This window comes from Bombus affinis, unplaced genomic scaffold (genome assembly GCF_024516045.1).
Source record: "Bombus affinis isolate iyBomAffi1 unplaced genomic scaffold, iyBomAffi1.2 ctg00001110.1, whole genome shotgun sequence".
NCBI lineage: Eukaryota > Metazoa > Arthropoda > Insecta > Hymenoptera > Apidae > Bombus > Bombus affinis.
This window is the reverse complement of record NW_026109558.1, coordinates 11,686-29,518: the sequence shown is the minus strand read 5'-3', so window position 1 is coordinate 29,518 and position 17,833 is coordinate 11,686. Positions and strand designations below refer to the sequence as shown.

Genomic DNA, 17,833 nt, shown 5'->3' with positions numbered 1-17,833 from the left:
CTAGAACACAGCATTCCGTTATGCGATATTGTCAATTTCTAACATCTGAAACATCAGAGATAATTTTTTCCCTACAGTTGTAAATTTGTGTGAAAAATTACGAACGTAAAGGTGTTTGGCGCATGTACAGTTCCCCCCTCCCCCTCCCCCCTCCAACCTTCATTTGCGTAGACATGCTAGAAAGATCCACTTTTCGACGGTGAAACCGTTAGTATTAGTATTAGTGTTATAATATATTTGACTAATGGTTCTCAAATACTAGTTTTGCTAAAGCAATGGTGGAATTGGAGCAATTCCTTCTTCTTTCATTCTTTGAATAACCTGAATTTTCAAATAGTCTAGTGACGATTGATCCGTACAATTAATCGATTTCTTTTTATTACAGAAGTGCAAGAAGTTCCGGTATGAACGCAGATGTTGCAACATCGAATGCCTAAACCCCACAGAAGATCCGATCGAATTTAATGTCACTACCGTCGATGACTCACCCAGAAATGGTTCACTTCAGAACCATAGTCCCATATCTGGAAGCGTCAATCACTATGTGTCACATAGTCATATGTGGACGCTGAGCTTATTGATGGTAATTGTAATATTTTAATTTTTTTTATTCTATATTTTGAAATACTTTGAAATTACTTACTTGCGAATTACTTTGAAAAGTAATTCGCAACGTAATATAAAATAATACTACTGATTTGTGTCTCTTTCAGAATTTTTTCTTAATCTCTTGTTTTTTTCCAGTGCAATCCCTTTTATCGGAAGTTACTTGATTGCTTTATTTCCTATTAGGTGGTGACCTGCTGCTTTCTTGGGGTTTAGGCGACTGATTGCTTCTATGATCTCTGCACAAGTGAAGGGTTCAATAGGAGGGGACATTTATGTTACTATCACGGGGGAATGATCAGAGGAGAGATCAGCCGAGGAATCCAGCTATGAATCTATTGCCCAGGGTGTCCAGGAAGTTGTCAAAGTTGTTAATTGTTATCTGTGTTAGCGTAGTGAATAAACACATTGATGTTCGGTGTTTCAATTATCAGAATTATAATCGATGTTAAATGTATAGAGTGTGAAAAAATTATTTGTTATAGCTGTGGAAGATGGAGATCTGTTAGAGAAAATGGATCATGAAATTGATCTTGAGTATAATTTTCAGACAAAATTTTTTATTGCATCATAAAGTACTCATCACGAGAAACGAAAGTTTCAGAAAACCCATTTTTTTTTTCTTTTTTTTTTTTTTGGTTCTATGTATCCAAGGTCGAGAATAAACTATGTGCACGTTTCTTGTATTCGTTTCTTGTATTTTTATGAGGAATTCAGTCTTTTTACGCCACAAGAGTCTCAACGTTTTCGTTTTCACGCCTACGTTACGCTCGTTAAACACGTTCCAACAAGACCATGAATAAGGGTAACAGCTTTAATGTTTTCACATGTGTTAATTTATTATTTTAGACCTTAAATATTTTATTTATAAAATCTTTATTTAAACAAGTTACCATTGTCGCTACAATAAATCAATGAATGAAATCAGTTTAAATTTAAAATATCATTTCATAATTTCTCGTCACTTGTATCTAAAAACAACAAAAAAACGGTGTACCCACATCGTGCGTAGACGGGAAATTAAAACAGTGGAGCTTAATTGAAACACTGATCATATTCCGCGATTGTAAAACAATAATAGAAAATCGTGTTTCTTTCGAAGGGTATGAAATTGTCAGGAGATTATGCCATAAATGAAATTGGAAACTGGCTGGTCAAAGGTATTAAACTCAATTAAACTGAACTGTGTTATATTGTACAAAGGCTAGAGAACTGCTACCAAATATCTGCTAGTTTAAAGGTGTCCCTTATAAATTATAATTATATTTCAAATTCAATCTCCTAATAATAAGTAAATTAATATTTTACCTAAAATCTGTGATATAGATAACAAAAATAAATTCTTTACATTATTCGTTAGTTTGCAATATAATTAGAATATTCTTTATTTTTATTTTCTGGTGTCTTTGTTATTCTTAAAAGATAAACTGCTTATTTACAAATTTAACACTGCATATGCTATTAATAAATCATTTTATATTTAATTTTGCAACCTTCAGTCATTGTTAAAACTTGTTGACAATACTGTCGGTTAATAGAAATTTCTAAAATCCCCTTGTTTCTATTCGATTAAAGGGTATATTGCAGAAACTATGTTAGCTACAGTGTTAGCTACAAATCACCTGTGTCACTCCGTTAAACTTATACACAATAGTATTGTTTCTTGTTTTCATTTAAAATAAAATATGTTATTGTAGGAATGAAGCAGAATGTTCAAATAATTGAAACAACTTTTTGTCCTATAACTAGTGCCTTTCATTTTAAAAATTAAAAAATTTTTAATCAACGATATTTGGAAGTTTCGATCTAAAATGACCAGGAATTGAAACAGAAAATATTTTGATGCCAATAAATACATATTCTTCACACATAAAACAAATATGAAAACAAAAATCGATGTATATGAATGAATTTTGAAATGGGGAGGAATTATATGATTATACCCATTCTCTGTTGCGTTTAATTGTTTCAATTGATGTCTCATGAGAATTTTCATCGAATTTTTTAGAGATCCTGGCTGTAAGGTCTTTTTAAAATTATAAGAACAGATTCAAACTATAACATTTGAAAACTTGTGCTTACAAAACTTACTTGTTTCTCATAATTATTTAAATGAATCTATTCGGCATTTTGAGTGACCGTCCCTTTATGGCTCGGACGGCACCTCTCCTTCCTTTGGGAAATTCCGAATTATCTGTCCTCCCCGAGCTGCAAACCTGATGACTTAGACAGTAGGGAAAAACATCAGGGAAAACCTCTGGCTAGAAAAGTACGATAGACGAACAAAATTTAACGGCTGATGGGGAGTATCAACAACATACAAGGACAATCATCAACAAAGTGTCGTACCGTGCGGGTGAAATACTGGAGTTTCAATAAGATCTTATAACCATCGAGTTCAGAACATCAAACTTTGTTTGCATAAAGCAAGTGTAAACAAAGTGTCAAATTACACTAACACTCGATCTATTAAATCCGTTCCACCTTGAGCGTTAATTCATTCGAGGTTCGTGGTATCGATCGATCGGTCGGACGTGCCCGCTGGCTCTTTAGTTGATGATTTGTAACAGAATCCTTGCATTAACACAGATTCTCAGAACACACAACTTCACCCAGCAGATATCGATTACAGTCAGTTGTCACTAACAATGCTTTTATCAACAATTTCTTTACCTGTTGATCCTCTGGAAGTTTTAACTATATTATATTCTCTAGGAACAGTAAGATTTTAATGATATAACTTTACTAATGAGATCTTAATGTCATAAACGGTATCGAAACTTCTTAATTAATGTCGTTATCGAAGAAGAGACTCGTAATCTTCTCAAACGAAGAGCACTTGATGTTTACAAGTAGAACTCGATATCTTAGTTTCTTAAAATGTGTTTCTGTGTTTACTTTCTAAATGTAAACTTTATTCAAAACGAGCCGTTCATTCGTTACAGGCCGTTAATAAAATTGCACTTTGCACAAAGGAATTGCCGTTAATAATTTAAGATTCTCTGCTCGTCGTACAGGGTATATATCGTAATTATTCACGACGATCGTAACGTTTAAGTCCAATTCGAGCTTAAAATCCCACGTGAGCTATACTACCACAATAGCCTGAATTTCTATTTGTTCGTTTACTGCCTGTTCGTACTCGGAGCATCCGTTGTAAATTACAGCAAAATCTTCTAATGTGTTCCAGAATATGTCTTCATGGAATTTTAATAATTTATTAAATCTATAGATAACAAATGTAAAACTTACTAATTTATAATTAATATAAAATAAGAGAGCACGAAACTTCCTATTTTATGGACATATTAAATATTTGTAAAAAATTCTGTATCATTAGTATCACTTTAATTACTTTAAAGGATATAATCCCATAAAGCCGTGACCCCTGAAAGAATCGATGTTCACGCGTGACAAATTGGCGTCGTATGAAAGTTCCGGTATGAACGTTACTAGAGCTGATACCAGCTAGGGGCACAGGTATATGTTCTGGGTTCATTATATATTTATAAAGGGCTGCCGACTCAACGAGTGGTCCGGGTAAATTTAAATTGTAAATAGACAGAGATTTCAAGTAAAAGCCTGGATAAGAGCGGATATGGTATGAGAGTCTGTGGTGGAAAGAGGAACAGGCTGCTTTTATTTGTAAAGTTTGAATTTCCTCGATATCGAAGGTGTTTAAGCCGCAAGTGTGTTTCATGTTAATCGTTCGTGTTAATTCATTCGAGACCGAGATTTTATTGTAATACGATTCCTGGGTGTCAGTACGATCTGAATGTTTTGTTAGAATGATACTGTGCTTTTCTCTCTCTGGAATATTCTTTTCATATTTTAATTTTAAGTCGATGACAATCTTAAATTTTATGCCTCATGTTTTTAAAATATAAAATTATATACTATGTTATACTATAATATATTATGTACAGTTATATATATTATGCCTACTGATTGATATGAATTTCTTTCGGTCTCGAATGCGTTAAAACGGAGCGCAAAGAAGTCGAAATTACTTATTGTAATTGGTAAAACATCGTGAAAGGCAGACAGATACAAGAAAGAAGTTAAACTATAAATTATATTTGCGACATTGTTATGTTTTTGCTTTCTTTAAGCCTTTCATCAAGACAGCCGATCTATAAATATTAATCGACCAATTTCTCTAAGCTTGTAACTTCAAATTAATGTTTATATATATAAAGAGTTACGTATTAATCTATCTAAATATTTAAAAAGATGTTTAATGTTATAAATGATGGATATTAAAGATGTTCAAAAGAACGTAGTCTTCGCGTGTTCTTTATCATATCCCTGATCAAAGACATTCCAATATTATTACAATATCCAATTACATATTGATACACAAGATATACAGATTATTATTTATAACATTTTGGTTTTCTTAATTGAGTTATTCATTTAGTACAAATGATAAGTAATTAGTAATAAGTCATAAAAAAAAAAAAAAAAAAAAAAAACGGTATTGTAGTAGAAATATTATAAGAAAACATTTTCTGTTTCAGTGTAGAGTTACTCCTTTTTATAGACAGTGTCGTACAAATCCGTACGTCTTTGAGAAAATGTAGGTATCTGAGCCCTTACTTCCTCAACAACTTTCAAATCTGAGAGAAAAGAAAAACATACGAAGTAATAAGTAATGCTTGCTAATAAATTCAACAAATACAGAGGGAGCCGGCAAAATCGATGAACCAACGAGACTAAAAGTTAATTACATCATGGATTTCTCGCTTTTAATGTTAAGCTGGAAATTACCGATATCGGTGACCACCATATTTTCCTGAGTTTCCAAATCATAAAGGATTTTCCCCCAGGGATTTGTCAACTGTGTATGTCCCCATGCGACATAACTTGCTGAAGGAACACGAGCCGGTGATATACAGGCGACGTATAATTGATTGTCATTCGCTCTGGAACGCTGAAGTAATGACCAGTGCAGTGGTCCAGTGGTCATATTGAATGCCGCCGGATATATCAGCATTTGGCAACCTAACACAGAGAAATGGGAAATACGAGACCACTGAATTTTAGTTAACTTTGTAGCTGCACAGTCCATATTCCATAATTTATGAATATGCGAGAACAGTCCTCTTGTCGTGCTTCTAATTCTTTTATTTATTTCATTTTCAGCGAATATACTGGTTTTTTAAATTAAGCTCCTTTTTATACAGAGTTACAGATTATATTGATTATATTTTATATAGAATATATTTAAGAAAGATAGTTACTTTCATGCTAGTTAAGTATTGTTCGATTAAGCTACTGTACCTTTGTTCCGATAAATGCGTGCCATTTCCTCGAATCTGATATCATAGCAAATGCCAATACCTATTTTGCAGCCCTTCACATCAAACATTGTTAGGGAATTACCAGGACTGAGTGAATCACTCTCTCGGAAAGTAATCTTGTTGGGAATGTCGATGTCGAATAGATGTACCTAATAACATAAAAATATAGTTGCTAACTCTATTGCTGTAACTTTTGTAATTTAACATCAATGTTACGAACTTCTAAACTTTAATTGTTTTTTATTTAATAACTGACAGCGTTTTTATCACTTTCTTTTATTAAAAAGTTTTATCATTTAATAATATTTGAGAAGGAATATTTTTTAAGAAAAAATAAGTTTTTTCCTATGTGAAAAATTTATATTACAAAACAAATATATTGTACAAAAATTTATATATTATATTACGACAAAAATGTATGTTTCTCGTATCAAAACGTATTTTATAAACCTATAACATATTTTTTAAATTATAGAATTGGTTATAGTACACGTATGTACATATGCATATTCCTAAATTATTCCTAGATAGAGTCACTTTCTCCACCCCAATATTTTCAATTTCAAAGCCACATGGAGGTATATTATTTACCTTCCGGTGTTTTGCTATCAAAGTTCCATCGGGACCCCAAATAGTACAGGTATTGTACAATTTATCGCCCTCTATTTCAGGTATCGTACCACCAACTACATAAATGCTGTTTTCCTTAGCTGCCTTCGATAAAGCAACGCTCGTTTCACCGTTTCATCAGGAATACTCTCGGCGTATTTTGGAAACTATTCTGCATTGCAATATTTCAATTAATGAAAAATAACTGTCCTTTGTTCCAACCATAAATTAGGTTGAAATGTTTGTCAATTTTTTATTTTTTAAATTATTAAAATAACTAAATTTTATATTTAGATTTACTTAAATATATAATTACTTAGATAATAGTACATATAATAAATTGTTTCTACAGGTTCAAGATGAAAAATGAATATTTAGAAATGTTTAATTACAATCATGCTATTTGGGTCAGTACCAGTGACTTGTTACTTAACGACTTTGCTAGTACTTTTTGAAACATAAAGTTAGATTTTAACTAACTTTAATTTTTAACTATTATAGGTGGAATTATAAATACAAAATAATTGATAATACTAGTTTATAAGTATCTAATTATTAGTATCTTAAAAAATATATTTATACAAAAATCACGATAATCATAAAAATGGGGAAATTCTATATTCTCGAGTCAATTCACAATCTTTATGGAAGTATGAACGTTAAGGTAATTTGTCTACTTTTACTTTTTTCTATATAGTTGTTATACATATAATAAATTATTAGAAAAAGAAACAAATTATTACGTATTCCATATGGTGAATTAAAGCATTCAGGAAGAGCGATAATATCAGCATTATGCTCTTTCGCGCTTGAAATGTAGGAAACTGCCCGCTCTACATTTTTGCTTTTTACTTCATTTACTTGAAGTTGTACCAACGCCAAGCGAAATGCTAAAATGTTGGAAAAGTTAAATACACTCGGTTATATATTTCCCATACTTTTTATTTATAAATACTTTATACATAGTGAATACTTACTCGACATCGTTCGCACTACTTGTTTAACGATGTTCGTAAGTATCATAATGTTCTTTGAGGTTATGTATGGTATTACTCGATATCAACATTACGTAAGCAATACGCGGGGATTTTTAATAATTATTGATAAAGTTTAGGACATTAACTTTGATGTAATTGTAAACATTATTACATATTATAATTAAATGTAATTTTCAGTTAAGGGTAAGAAAAGAAATATACTTTTGTAAAAATACACTTTATTATAAAATCTGTATAAATAAAATTGTACAATTTATCTTGAAAGTAAAATGACCGAATACGTTCCTGGAAAATATTACTGCCTACTAAATGATCGAGATCTTGATCTTTCTCGTCGTCTCGTTTTTTACTTGATCTTTCAGACGAGCAATCGTACTTCTTACGTTTCTTTGACTTCTTCAATCTTTTTAATTTATAAGAATCATTACTATTAGAGTTACTTCTTTCTCTCCGTCTCTTCTTTTCAGAATCACTATCGCTGTCATCATTAGATTCGGAGCGCCTTTTTCGTCTTTCTGATTTTTTATCCCCCACTTTATCATACTTGTTCTTATTGTGCATCGTACTTCCGATTTTCTTTCTTTTATTACTACTTTTGTTCTTCACCGTCTTCGGGGTCAGGGGACATTGATCTTTTTCTATCCATCTTTTGCTTGAGTCCCTTGGATTCCTTGTCCTTATATTCCTCATACTTTTTTGTATCTGAAATTAACCCCATAAAATACTGAAATCTAAAACCTCTACATTTATCATATTTTATATAAAATTAGAAGGGACTTTTAAAAAATTGCATGCAACAACACACTTACAGGTACTCTTGAATTAGTTTTTCTACATGTCCGATTATGTCTTTATATGTATATGTCAATTCAAATTTATTTTCTTAAATGTCCCTTAATGAAAAACTAACACTTCATATTAACTTTGAACTTTTGAGTTCTTAGAATATTCTGATTTAGTCACTGGCTGTACCATAAATTCATTTACAGATATTATATTTCCACCAAGAGCTAGTTTTATTATGAGCCTTCCTGCATCATCATCGAATCCTTCTATTTGACCATAATTATTACTTTGTTCTCCAGCTATAATTTTCACAAATGTTCCTTTCTCGATTTTAACTTCTTCCTCTTCTTTTTTGAAATCTGTATTTTTCTTCTGCAATGCTACTTTGTCTGCTCCAAGACCCATACCTTTTGGTCGTAATTCTGGTATGACAGCTGCTACTAATCTGTAATAGTTAGAATAAACGATTGTGAAATAAAAAATGATGTTCTCTGTTTACTTTCCAATAAGTGATGTATTAAATACATATAATTAATTTAATCCAGAGTAAAATTCATACTTTTCATTTCAACCAATTCCCTTTCCTGGTTGCCATCCCATTCCCCTTAACATTGCTACACCAAAAGCATCAATAGGAATTTTTTCATAATCTTCTAACGTAGACTGAAAAATACAAAACGATATTTATAATATGCAAATGTAATACATCTGTGCATTGCACATCAATATGTTGATAACGTACCTGTTCTTTGCCTCTTAATGATTCATCTTCTACTAAAGGTAAAGTTAAATCATTTGTTTTAGTTTCATATTTATTCTTTGACTTAAGTTCCCCAATGATTTCTTTAGTCGCTTGCTCTTCTAAAGTAACAACTTTATTTTCACTATCTTCAACTGGCTCTTTCTTTATTGATATTATTGGCGATGTTTTTCCATTAGATAGCTTTGATTTTGCCTCGTTAACACTAGCGTCTCCTACCTTTTCCTTATCTGCCTTCGGAAGGAAAATGTCTGCATCTATTTTATTAAGAATTCTATCATGCCAGGTTTTTGAACCTAGTAATGGAATAATTAGAGGTTCATCTTTTTTTTCTTCCTCATTGAAATAAAAAAATTGTTTTCAAATATATATATTCCGCTATTGGTGATTTTTATAGGTTAGGTTGAGGTTATATGTTTCTTGATTATAAATTTTACTTTTTGAACTCACCCTATTACTTTAATACCTTTCTCATCAAGGCATTCAATGTAATCAACTTTCTTTTTTTCTTGTGGAATAGCATTTTTTAACACAGGTTTCTTAATAGATTTCGCAAAACCGAAGGAAATCTTCTTTCCTTCTTCTGCCATTTATTTGTTATTTTAACACTGACTTATAGATCAATACACATGTATATACTGGACATAAAGATTGATGTCACTTGAATCTATGTACATGAATCTAATATCTTATTATACTTTATTAATCTACTCAAAATTACTTGCACATTACTAAAATTTCATTCCGACAATGTATCAAGCGTCTGAATAAGTGACATTAAAGTAAACATATATCAAAGAGGAAATAAGAAGAACTGACGCCTATGGTTTTCTATGTTACAGAGCTAGTGCTGCATCATACGGCCAAATGCCGAAGGTGGCTTATGCTAGTATATACCTGCCTATACGTTTCAATGAGAAAATCGATATTATGTGTTCATGTGAAAATTCACATTTCCCTAGGAGCTGTATTTTGATAGATTTAAGCTTCTAATGGAGCATTTTAAACGTATAGAGTATACTATGAAGTAGATAGTAGTGCGGATCATTTTATATTCATAGAAAGTTTGAATGTATAGAAATGTACAAAATGCTCATGATATGCAAAAATATGCAAAATATTCAAAGTAAACCAATCATCAAAAAGTTTAGAAGGTGAAACAAATTTCTTTAATAACACCTAGATTAATTTTTATTTGTTAACAATCCCATATATAACCATAGCTTTCGCCCGGCGCATATACGCGCCCATACATGCGTTAATAAGATAAAAGGAAATAAAAGACAGATTATCGATAAAATACACTAACACATATGTAATACGTGGAGATATTACCACTCAGATTACACATATTATATATTATAAGGGAAGATGTATACCACGTATACATATATGTAGAACGAACATTTCAAACTTGTTTATAGCCCGTGCGCACACATAAATGCACGCACGCGAACAATTTTTCGAACGATAATTATATTAATAATTTATAACCATTTATATTTTTATATTTTTATATTTTTATATTTTTATATTTTTATATGATAAGCATTTATATTTTTTAAAATATGTTCTTATGGCATACATATTTATTCCACGCTTCATATCTATCCACATCCGTAACTGTAGGTGACATTGTTTTTTAACAATTTTGCTATTATTTCATAATTCTTTAATTCATATTTCAAAGTCGTAACAGATGTTTCTTTTTTTTTTTTTTTTTTTCAAGTTTTTCCCATATTGGACTTATTTCGAGCAGCCATGCTTGCTTACAAAGCAATTTTATATCCACGCAAGAATATTTTTCAGTAGATTTTATTATGTGGTTTACAATATCCATATTCTCTAATAACTGGTTGCTAAGGTATAATTTGAACATACCAAGTCGAGTAACTTCATTTGGTAATGATACGTATATTTTCTTTTCAAGGCATCTGCGTAAAGCTGCATCAATGTCCCTAATAATATATTTACAATAAATATTATTGTTCTGTTATATTAATAATAACAAAGGAATATTCCGCACAACACAATAATTAAGATTAAGATAATGAATAATTATGATATTAAGATATTTTCTACTTAGAAAACATTGAAATAGCGTGATATACATAGCAAGGGCAATTAGTTGCAGCCAAAAGAACTACATTAGAATTTTCGTTAGATACTAATCCATCCAATCTAGAAAGAAGTTCTGATCTGAATCTCTTTGCAGGTTCAGACAATGTACAGTTTACTCCTTTATTTGTGCCTATCCAGTCAATCTCGTCGATAAAAATAATTGTAGGCGAATAATTATAGGCAAGTTCAAATAAAACCTGCTCAGTTTAACAAATGTATTTATTATTTATTAACTTTTTTTTTCTTTTTCTTTTTTTCCCTTTTTCTTTTTCTTTTTTTTGCTTTCTCTTTTTCTTTTTTTTCCCTTTTTCTTTTTCTTTTTTTTTTCCTTTTTCTTTTTCTTTTTTTTTACGTGGGGAAAATTCGCTCGGACACGAAGCCACTTCTTAAGTGGCGTAGTAGTGAACATCCAAATTAACTGTTTTTTTCTTTTTCTTTTTTTTTCCTTTCTCTTTTTCTATTTTTTTCCATTTTCTTTTTCTCTTTTCCCTTTCTCTTTTTCTTTTTCTTTTTTTTTTTTTTACGTGGGGAAAACTCGCTGGGACACGAAGCCACTTCTTAAGTGGCGTGGTAGTGGACATCCAAATTAACAGTTTTTTTTCTTTTTCTTTTTCTTTTTTTCCTTTCTCTTTTTCTTTTTTTTTCTTTTTCTTTTTCTTGTTTTTTTTACGTGCAGGAAATCCGCTCGGACACGAAGCCACTTCATAAGTGGCGTGGTAGTGAACATCCAAATTAACTGGGGCACTAATTAGCTGAAGCTTCTAGTCAAACCTGGTATCAGTCTTTGTACGCAAAGGCATTCATTACAATCGTTTAAAGTTTGAAGAAACACCGTTACAAATTCGTGATATAAGAGTAAGCGATTCAAAACTCGGATTCATTTGTTGGAACGACGCCGTGGGCAAAAGTACATAATGGTAAATTTTCTTCCAAGACCAATTGATAGCGCTGACGTAATTAAAATGTGACGATATTGCCAGCGACGTTTCTCCAAATAGACGACTAACTTATTTACGAATTGCCGACACACAATTGCCGCTGGTAATACGGTTAGTAATCACTTTATTGAATTTTCTCTTGACGTGACATCGTCGAGTTCCTAGAGAGATTCTTCTCCCTTGCAAAACTATGTTTCTGCAACGCATGTATTTGTTGAATTACCGTTCGTGAACAAGTCCTTCTCTTTATTACATGTAATAGATTCTTCTTTTGAAGTTTTAAATTACATTGGTAATTTTCTATAATTTATTACTCGAATATGGTAATTTTTTCTTAAAAAGTTTGCTTTTTCTACAATTATTTTACTACAAAACCCATCAAAAACATGATGTATGTATATATACCCTCAAATATTATCGGTTTATTCTCAAGCTATAGTTCAATTTCGGAAATTGCCAATTAAAATCATAGAAAAAAAAAAAAACACAGAAAGTTCGTTAAAATATGCGATTTTCCAATCAAGATATAGAATTTATTCGAGTAATATAGATTACAGTAGCGATGGTGACGGCAACGATGAATGGACTGATTCTTCGTGCGAAAATAAATTGGAAGCGCAGAACGATGCATTGTTTCAGGGAATATCGATTTTCAAGCATGGTTTTAAAGTACGTGTGCGCGTGACTAGGTTTGTTAATTAATGCCGCTCCCAGGTTTTCAATATATAAATGTGACACCTACATATCTTTAAGCTTAAAACAATTGGACTAACAATTTCATTAAATTTAAATGAATATTTATCTTTTTAAACGCAACAATATTTTTAATGACAACTTCACGTGTAAATCAAGTGCATACATATTCGATCGATCTTGAAATCCTGATTCTCTGCGAAGAGAAAAATCGTTTGAGGTGGCCGTGTTGTGAGTTATACTTGTAGTAGTTAGTAGGCCTGTTCCGCTGTAATTGTCACTGGGGGCTGTAGATGTCGCTGCCGGGGTACTGCTGATTTTTCGGCTTGTCGAGTGCCGCCACACCTTGAATAAAGATTTGATCTACGTTTTATATGCAACGTTTTACATCCACCTCTTTTCAGATACACCTCTCTATTTAAAATCATAGATCGTCACACTCTATAGGTATTTCCTTGAAAAGGTTAAAGTCGTTCTGTATAAAAGCTAATTCAAAGGGGAAGGAAATTCTGCGAAAAATTCTTTCAGATTTCCCTATGTTTGAGCTCGAATCAAAGCAATCCTGTATAATAGGATAGGATGATAGGATGATTCTGTATTATTCCTTGTGTACTTTCTGTTCCTATTATTTACAATAGGATGATTATGCGTTTAACTTCTCATAGAATCTCTCTGATTCCGTATGATATCGTCAGTGTTTTTGAAATATGTTATTGATGTCGTAACGTCAACCGTTTCCAGTGCAAATTCAATTTCGAATCGCAATTTCCATGTTTGCGTGGCAAAAGCGTAAAATCGATAACGCACGCAAACATGTCTTCTTTGCTAATGGCGTACTATAAATATAAATATTTGAATAAATATTGCGAATTTCATATTGCTAAAAGATTTATACTATTTGTTCGTAAATAATCGTCGGATCTATATTTAAGTGGAAACTGCTGCATTAGATCTCTTTTCTTACTTAAAATTATTTGGATTGGTAACTTGGATGTAACATGTAATTTATTCTTCTTTTATAAATAGTGTACAGAAGATACCAATTCAGAGAAATGGAAGGAAAGTCTAAAAGCAAAGAAAATCTACAGGAAGATAAAACGTTCGAGCCTTGCCAGGCTATATATGATGCTAAGTAATTTCATTTTGACAATGGTCCAACATCTTAGATTTAATCAAAGCCGCTGGAATACGCCAAATATTTCATATCTGACTTAAACATGTACTGCGACGAGCGAAAAAAGTAAACACATAAATGTAAAAGACTAATTTTTCAAGTGATCGGTAAAGATTAGGTAACAGTAACTACAAGTTATTATTAACGAAATGTAATAGTTAATTTTCATTAGCATTAATAATGTACAAAACATTTTACAAAAATGGACATCTCAAACCATGTTTACAGTTTTGCACATTAATTATACTCGTCGAATCAAGGTTTCAACATAGGTATTTCGTCCACTAGTACTACTTCACGTTTATTATATCCAATAGAATTAACTACTATTTAGGTAAATTATTTTGTGGAATGGTCAAATAATGCTCTTTTCTCATTATACCTTCGACATTCGCTTTCTACATAAAATCAACGGGCTGTGTTTACACTTTTGCTTGTCACGGCGTATCAAGGAAGATTGAAATGTAAAGTAATTCGCACAAAAAAGTAGATATTAGTATTGATGTTATTGTATTCCATATTTGACCTTAAAATATGAATAAAATCAGTCTAAGTATTAATGAAATTTCAAACATTTTTTCTAAAACAACGGAACTTTCCTTTCTAATGAGCACTATATGATGCAATAGAAAAACAATTTGACACTGAAAATTGTGGTCAAGATCAATTTTGCGCTACACTTATTTAACCAATTTTCATCAAATCGAAGGTGTAGAATGGCTTGAAAAAAATACCGCGATAAATACTTTTTTGACACTTTGTACAAAGGTGTATATCAATGTGTATATCGATACACATACTCTGTATGTGCATATCCGTGGTATATATATCCGTTTTTCGAAGCAAAATGTCATCTACCTGTTCAAAAGAGCAAAGCAAAAACACTACATAGAGGGTTTGTTACTGTTAACACTCTCTATTTCCGTGCGTAAAGTATCCAACCAGATATCCAGGAACAGCTTTCAGGGAACGAGATTGAATATTTGATCGAATATATTTAATATGGCAATGTTACGTATAACAATATACGTATGGAATTTTAAAAGTCACGAGGGTTGCAGCGGACTCAATTTTAATGTACATTAAACATTTTGCTCATTGATGACCTTACCTTAATTTTTTTCTCCTTCCTCACTTTCTTCTCCTATGCGAGTGACACAGCAAGATTGATAGTAACAAGCGATTTCATTAAAACACAATCTCCTTTTCCATTTGATAAACACGATACGAGACGAGGGAATGATTTAGGAACACGACTTTCGAGCGGTTTCAACAACTATTAAGTTTCATTTATAGCAACGAACACTGCCAAAGACGTAATCGATAAGATTCGCGTAGGTGCCGTAGATGACGTAGATGAAAAAACGTAGATCAAACGTAAATGACGAAATTATACATTAATTTATTTTAACGCGTTAAAATTACGCTAATGACAGTTGCTCCATTCAATTTGTTCACATATTTGAGCCTTATATGGAACAAAGTGAACGGAGCATCTGCAAGCGTGTTAACTGGACAACGACGAATTTTCACATCTACTCCACGAAGCTTCACATATATCAATGACCACTGCCGTAGTCATGGTCAAACATAGATGACGAAGTTATGTATTGATTCACTTTAACACGTTCAGATTACGCTAGTGACACTTGCGCAGTACTATTTGTTCATATATTTAAGCCCTATATGCAACAAAGTGAACGTAGCATCAGCAAGCGTGTTAATTGGACAACCACGAATTTTCACATATATTGCACGAAGATTCGTATATAACAATGATCACTGCCATAATCATGGTCAAACGTAGATGACGAGATTATGCATTAATTCACTTTAAAAATTACGCTAGTGACAGTTGCGCTGTTCTATTTGTTCATATATTTAAGCCCTATATGCAACAAAGTGAACGTAGCATCTGCAAGCGTGTTAGTTGGACAACGACGAATTTCGTTTCGCAAACACCGACACGTGATACATTTTGAAGTTACGTGGACGCGAGAGTAATTCGTTCCCTTAAATTGCTCAATTTCCATTTCTTTCGCCATGTATATTCGAGTATTGCATTTGAATTGCAGAGCAGTGGGAAGTAACGGCGCACGTCGTTGATATATCGACAGGAACATGAATTCTTTTTTCATAGGATGAATACTTTTTTCATCGAATTATTAAACCGAATCAAGTTTTCAAATCCAATCATTTAATTTCATCGTTTTACATCGAACGTTTCAATCTTTTTTCTTTTAAATACCTTACCTATATTTCATCTCGTTGAATATTCAATATTTTTAATGCTACTACCACTTATTGGTAATTTCAAATATGTAATTATCGTTCTGAAGTTAGAAATTCGAAATAACATTCGTCAGTATATGATTCTACGTTTTATATAGAGTAATAAAAATGATACAATGAGTTTCGGTAAATAACCAATAAAAATTTTTGTTCCTTTTTCTTTTTCTTTTCTTTTTTTTTTTGGTTTTATGTATCCAAGGTCGAGAATAAACTATGTGCACGTTTCTTGTATTCGTTTCTTGTATTTTTATGAGGAATTCAGTCTTTTTACGCCACAAGAGTCTCAATGTTTTCGTTTTCACGCCTACGTTACGCTCGTTAAACACGTTCCAACAAGACCATGAATAAGGGTAACAGCTTTAATGTTTTCACATGTGTTAATTTATTATTTTAGACCTTAAATATTTTATTTATAAAATCTTTATTTAAACAAGTTACCATTGTCGCTACAATAAATCAATGAATGAAATCAGTTTAAATTTAAAATATCATTTCATAATTTCTCGTCACTTGTATCTAAAAACAACAAAAAAACGGTGTACCCACATCGTGCGTAGACGGGAAATTAAAACAGTGGAGCTTAATTGAAACACTGATCATATTCCGCGATTGTAAAACAATAATAGAAAATCGTGTTTCTTTTGAAGGGTATGAAATTGTCAGGAGATTATGCCATAAATGAAATTGGAAACTGGCTGGTCAAAGGTATTAAACTCAATTAAACTGAACTGTGTTATATTGTACAAAGGCTAGAGAACTGCTACCAAATATCTGCTAGTTTAAAGGTGTCCCTTATAAATTATAATTATATTTCAAATTCAATCTCCTAGTAATAAGTAAATTAATATTTTACCTAAAATCTGTGATATAGATAACAAAAATAAATTCTTTACATTATTCGTTAGTTTACAATATAATTAGAATATTATCTTTATTTTCTGGTGTCTTTGTTATCCTTAAAAGATAAACTGCTTATTTACAAATTTAACACTGCATATGCTATTAATAAATCATTTTATATTTAATTTTGCAACCTTCAGTCATTGTTAAAACTTGTTGACAATACTGTCGGTTAATAGAAATTTCTAAAATCCCCTTGTTTCTACTCGATTAAAGGGTATATTGCAGAAACTATGTTAGCTACAGTGTTAGTTACAAATCACCTGTGTCACTCCATTAAACTTATACACAATAGTATTGATTCTTGTTTTAATTTAAAATAAAATATGTTATTGTAGGAATGAAGCAGAATGTTCAAATAATTGAAACAACTTTTTGTCCTATAATTAGTGCCTTTCATTTTAAAAATTAAAAAATTTTTAATCAACGATATTTGGAAGTTTCGATCTAAAATGATCAGGAATTGAAACAGAAATACTTTTATGCCAATAAATACGTATTCTTCACATATAAAACAAATATGAAAACAAAAATCGATGTATATGAATGAATTTTGAAATGGGGAGGAATTATATGATTATACCCATTCTCTGTTGCGTTTAATTGCTTCAATTGATGTTTCATGAGAATTTTCATCGAATTTTTTAGAGATT

At 31.4% G+C, this 17,833-nt stretch overlaps 2 protein-coding genes and 2 long non-coding RNA genes across 6 annotated transcripts; all 4 read right to left on the bottom strand.

Annotated features, from left to right (window-relative positions):
* Window positions 1–1,465: 1,465 nt before the first annotated feature.
* Window positions 1,466–17,630, bottom strand: LOC126928586 (uncharacterized). The gene is made up of 2 exons (XR_007716809.1): window positions 17,444–17,630; window positions 1,466–2,228 (listed from the first exon to the last, which is right to left on the bottom strand). It is a non-coding gene; the product is annotated as an uncharacterized LOC126928586 (long non-coding RNA).
* Window positions 4,224–6,809, bottom strand: LOC126928585 (omega-amidase NIT2-like). 3 transcript variants are annotated; one of them, XM_050744232.1, is made up of 4 exons: window positions 6,501–6,809; window positions 5,890–6,058; window positions 5,377–5,610; window positions 4,224–5,225 (listed from the first exon to the last, which is right to left on the bottom strand). In XM_050744232.1, the coding sequence occupies exons 2-4, from the start codon at window positions 5,975–5,977 to the stop codon at window positions 5,134–5,136; spliced, it is 414 nt and encodes a 137-aa protein (XP_050600189.1). In that variant the 5' UTR covers window positions 5,978–6,058; window positions 6,501–6,809; the 3' UTR covers window positions 4,224–5,133. The 3 variants fall into 3 exon arrangements, with proteins under 3 accessions (XP_050600189.1, XP_050600191.1, XP_050600190.1); XM_050744234.1 differs by lacking the exon at window positions 6,501–6,809 and adding an exon at window positions 6,410–6,432; XM_050744233.1 differs by lacking the exon at window positions 6,501–6,809 and adding an exon at window positions 6,130–6,280.
* Window positions 7,115–8,722, bottom strand: LOC126928584 (G-patch domain and KOW motifs-containing protein-like). The gene is made up of 2 exons (XM_050744231.1): window positions 8,489–8,722; window positions 7,115–8,218 (listed from the first exon to the last, which is right to left on the bottom strand). Exons 1-2 carry the CDS (start codon window positions 8,705–8,707, stop codon window positions 7,694–7,696), a joined length of 744 nt encoding a protein of 247 aa, XP_050600188.1. The 5' UTR covers window positions 8,708–8,722; the 3' UTR covers window positions 7,115–7,693.
* LOC126928587 (uncharacterized) lies at window positions 12,397–15,784 on the bottom strand. Its single transcript, XR_007716810.1, has 3 exons — window positions 15,522–15,784; window positions 15,100–15,293; window positions 12,397–13,159 (listed from the first exon to the last, which is right to left on the bottom strand). It is a non-coding gene; the product is annotated as an uncharacterized LOC126928587 (long non-coding RNA).
* Window positions 17,631–17,833: the final 203 nt, after the last annotated feature.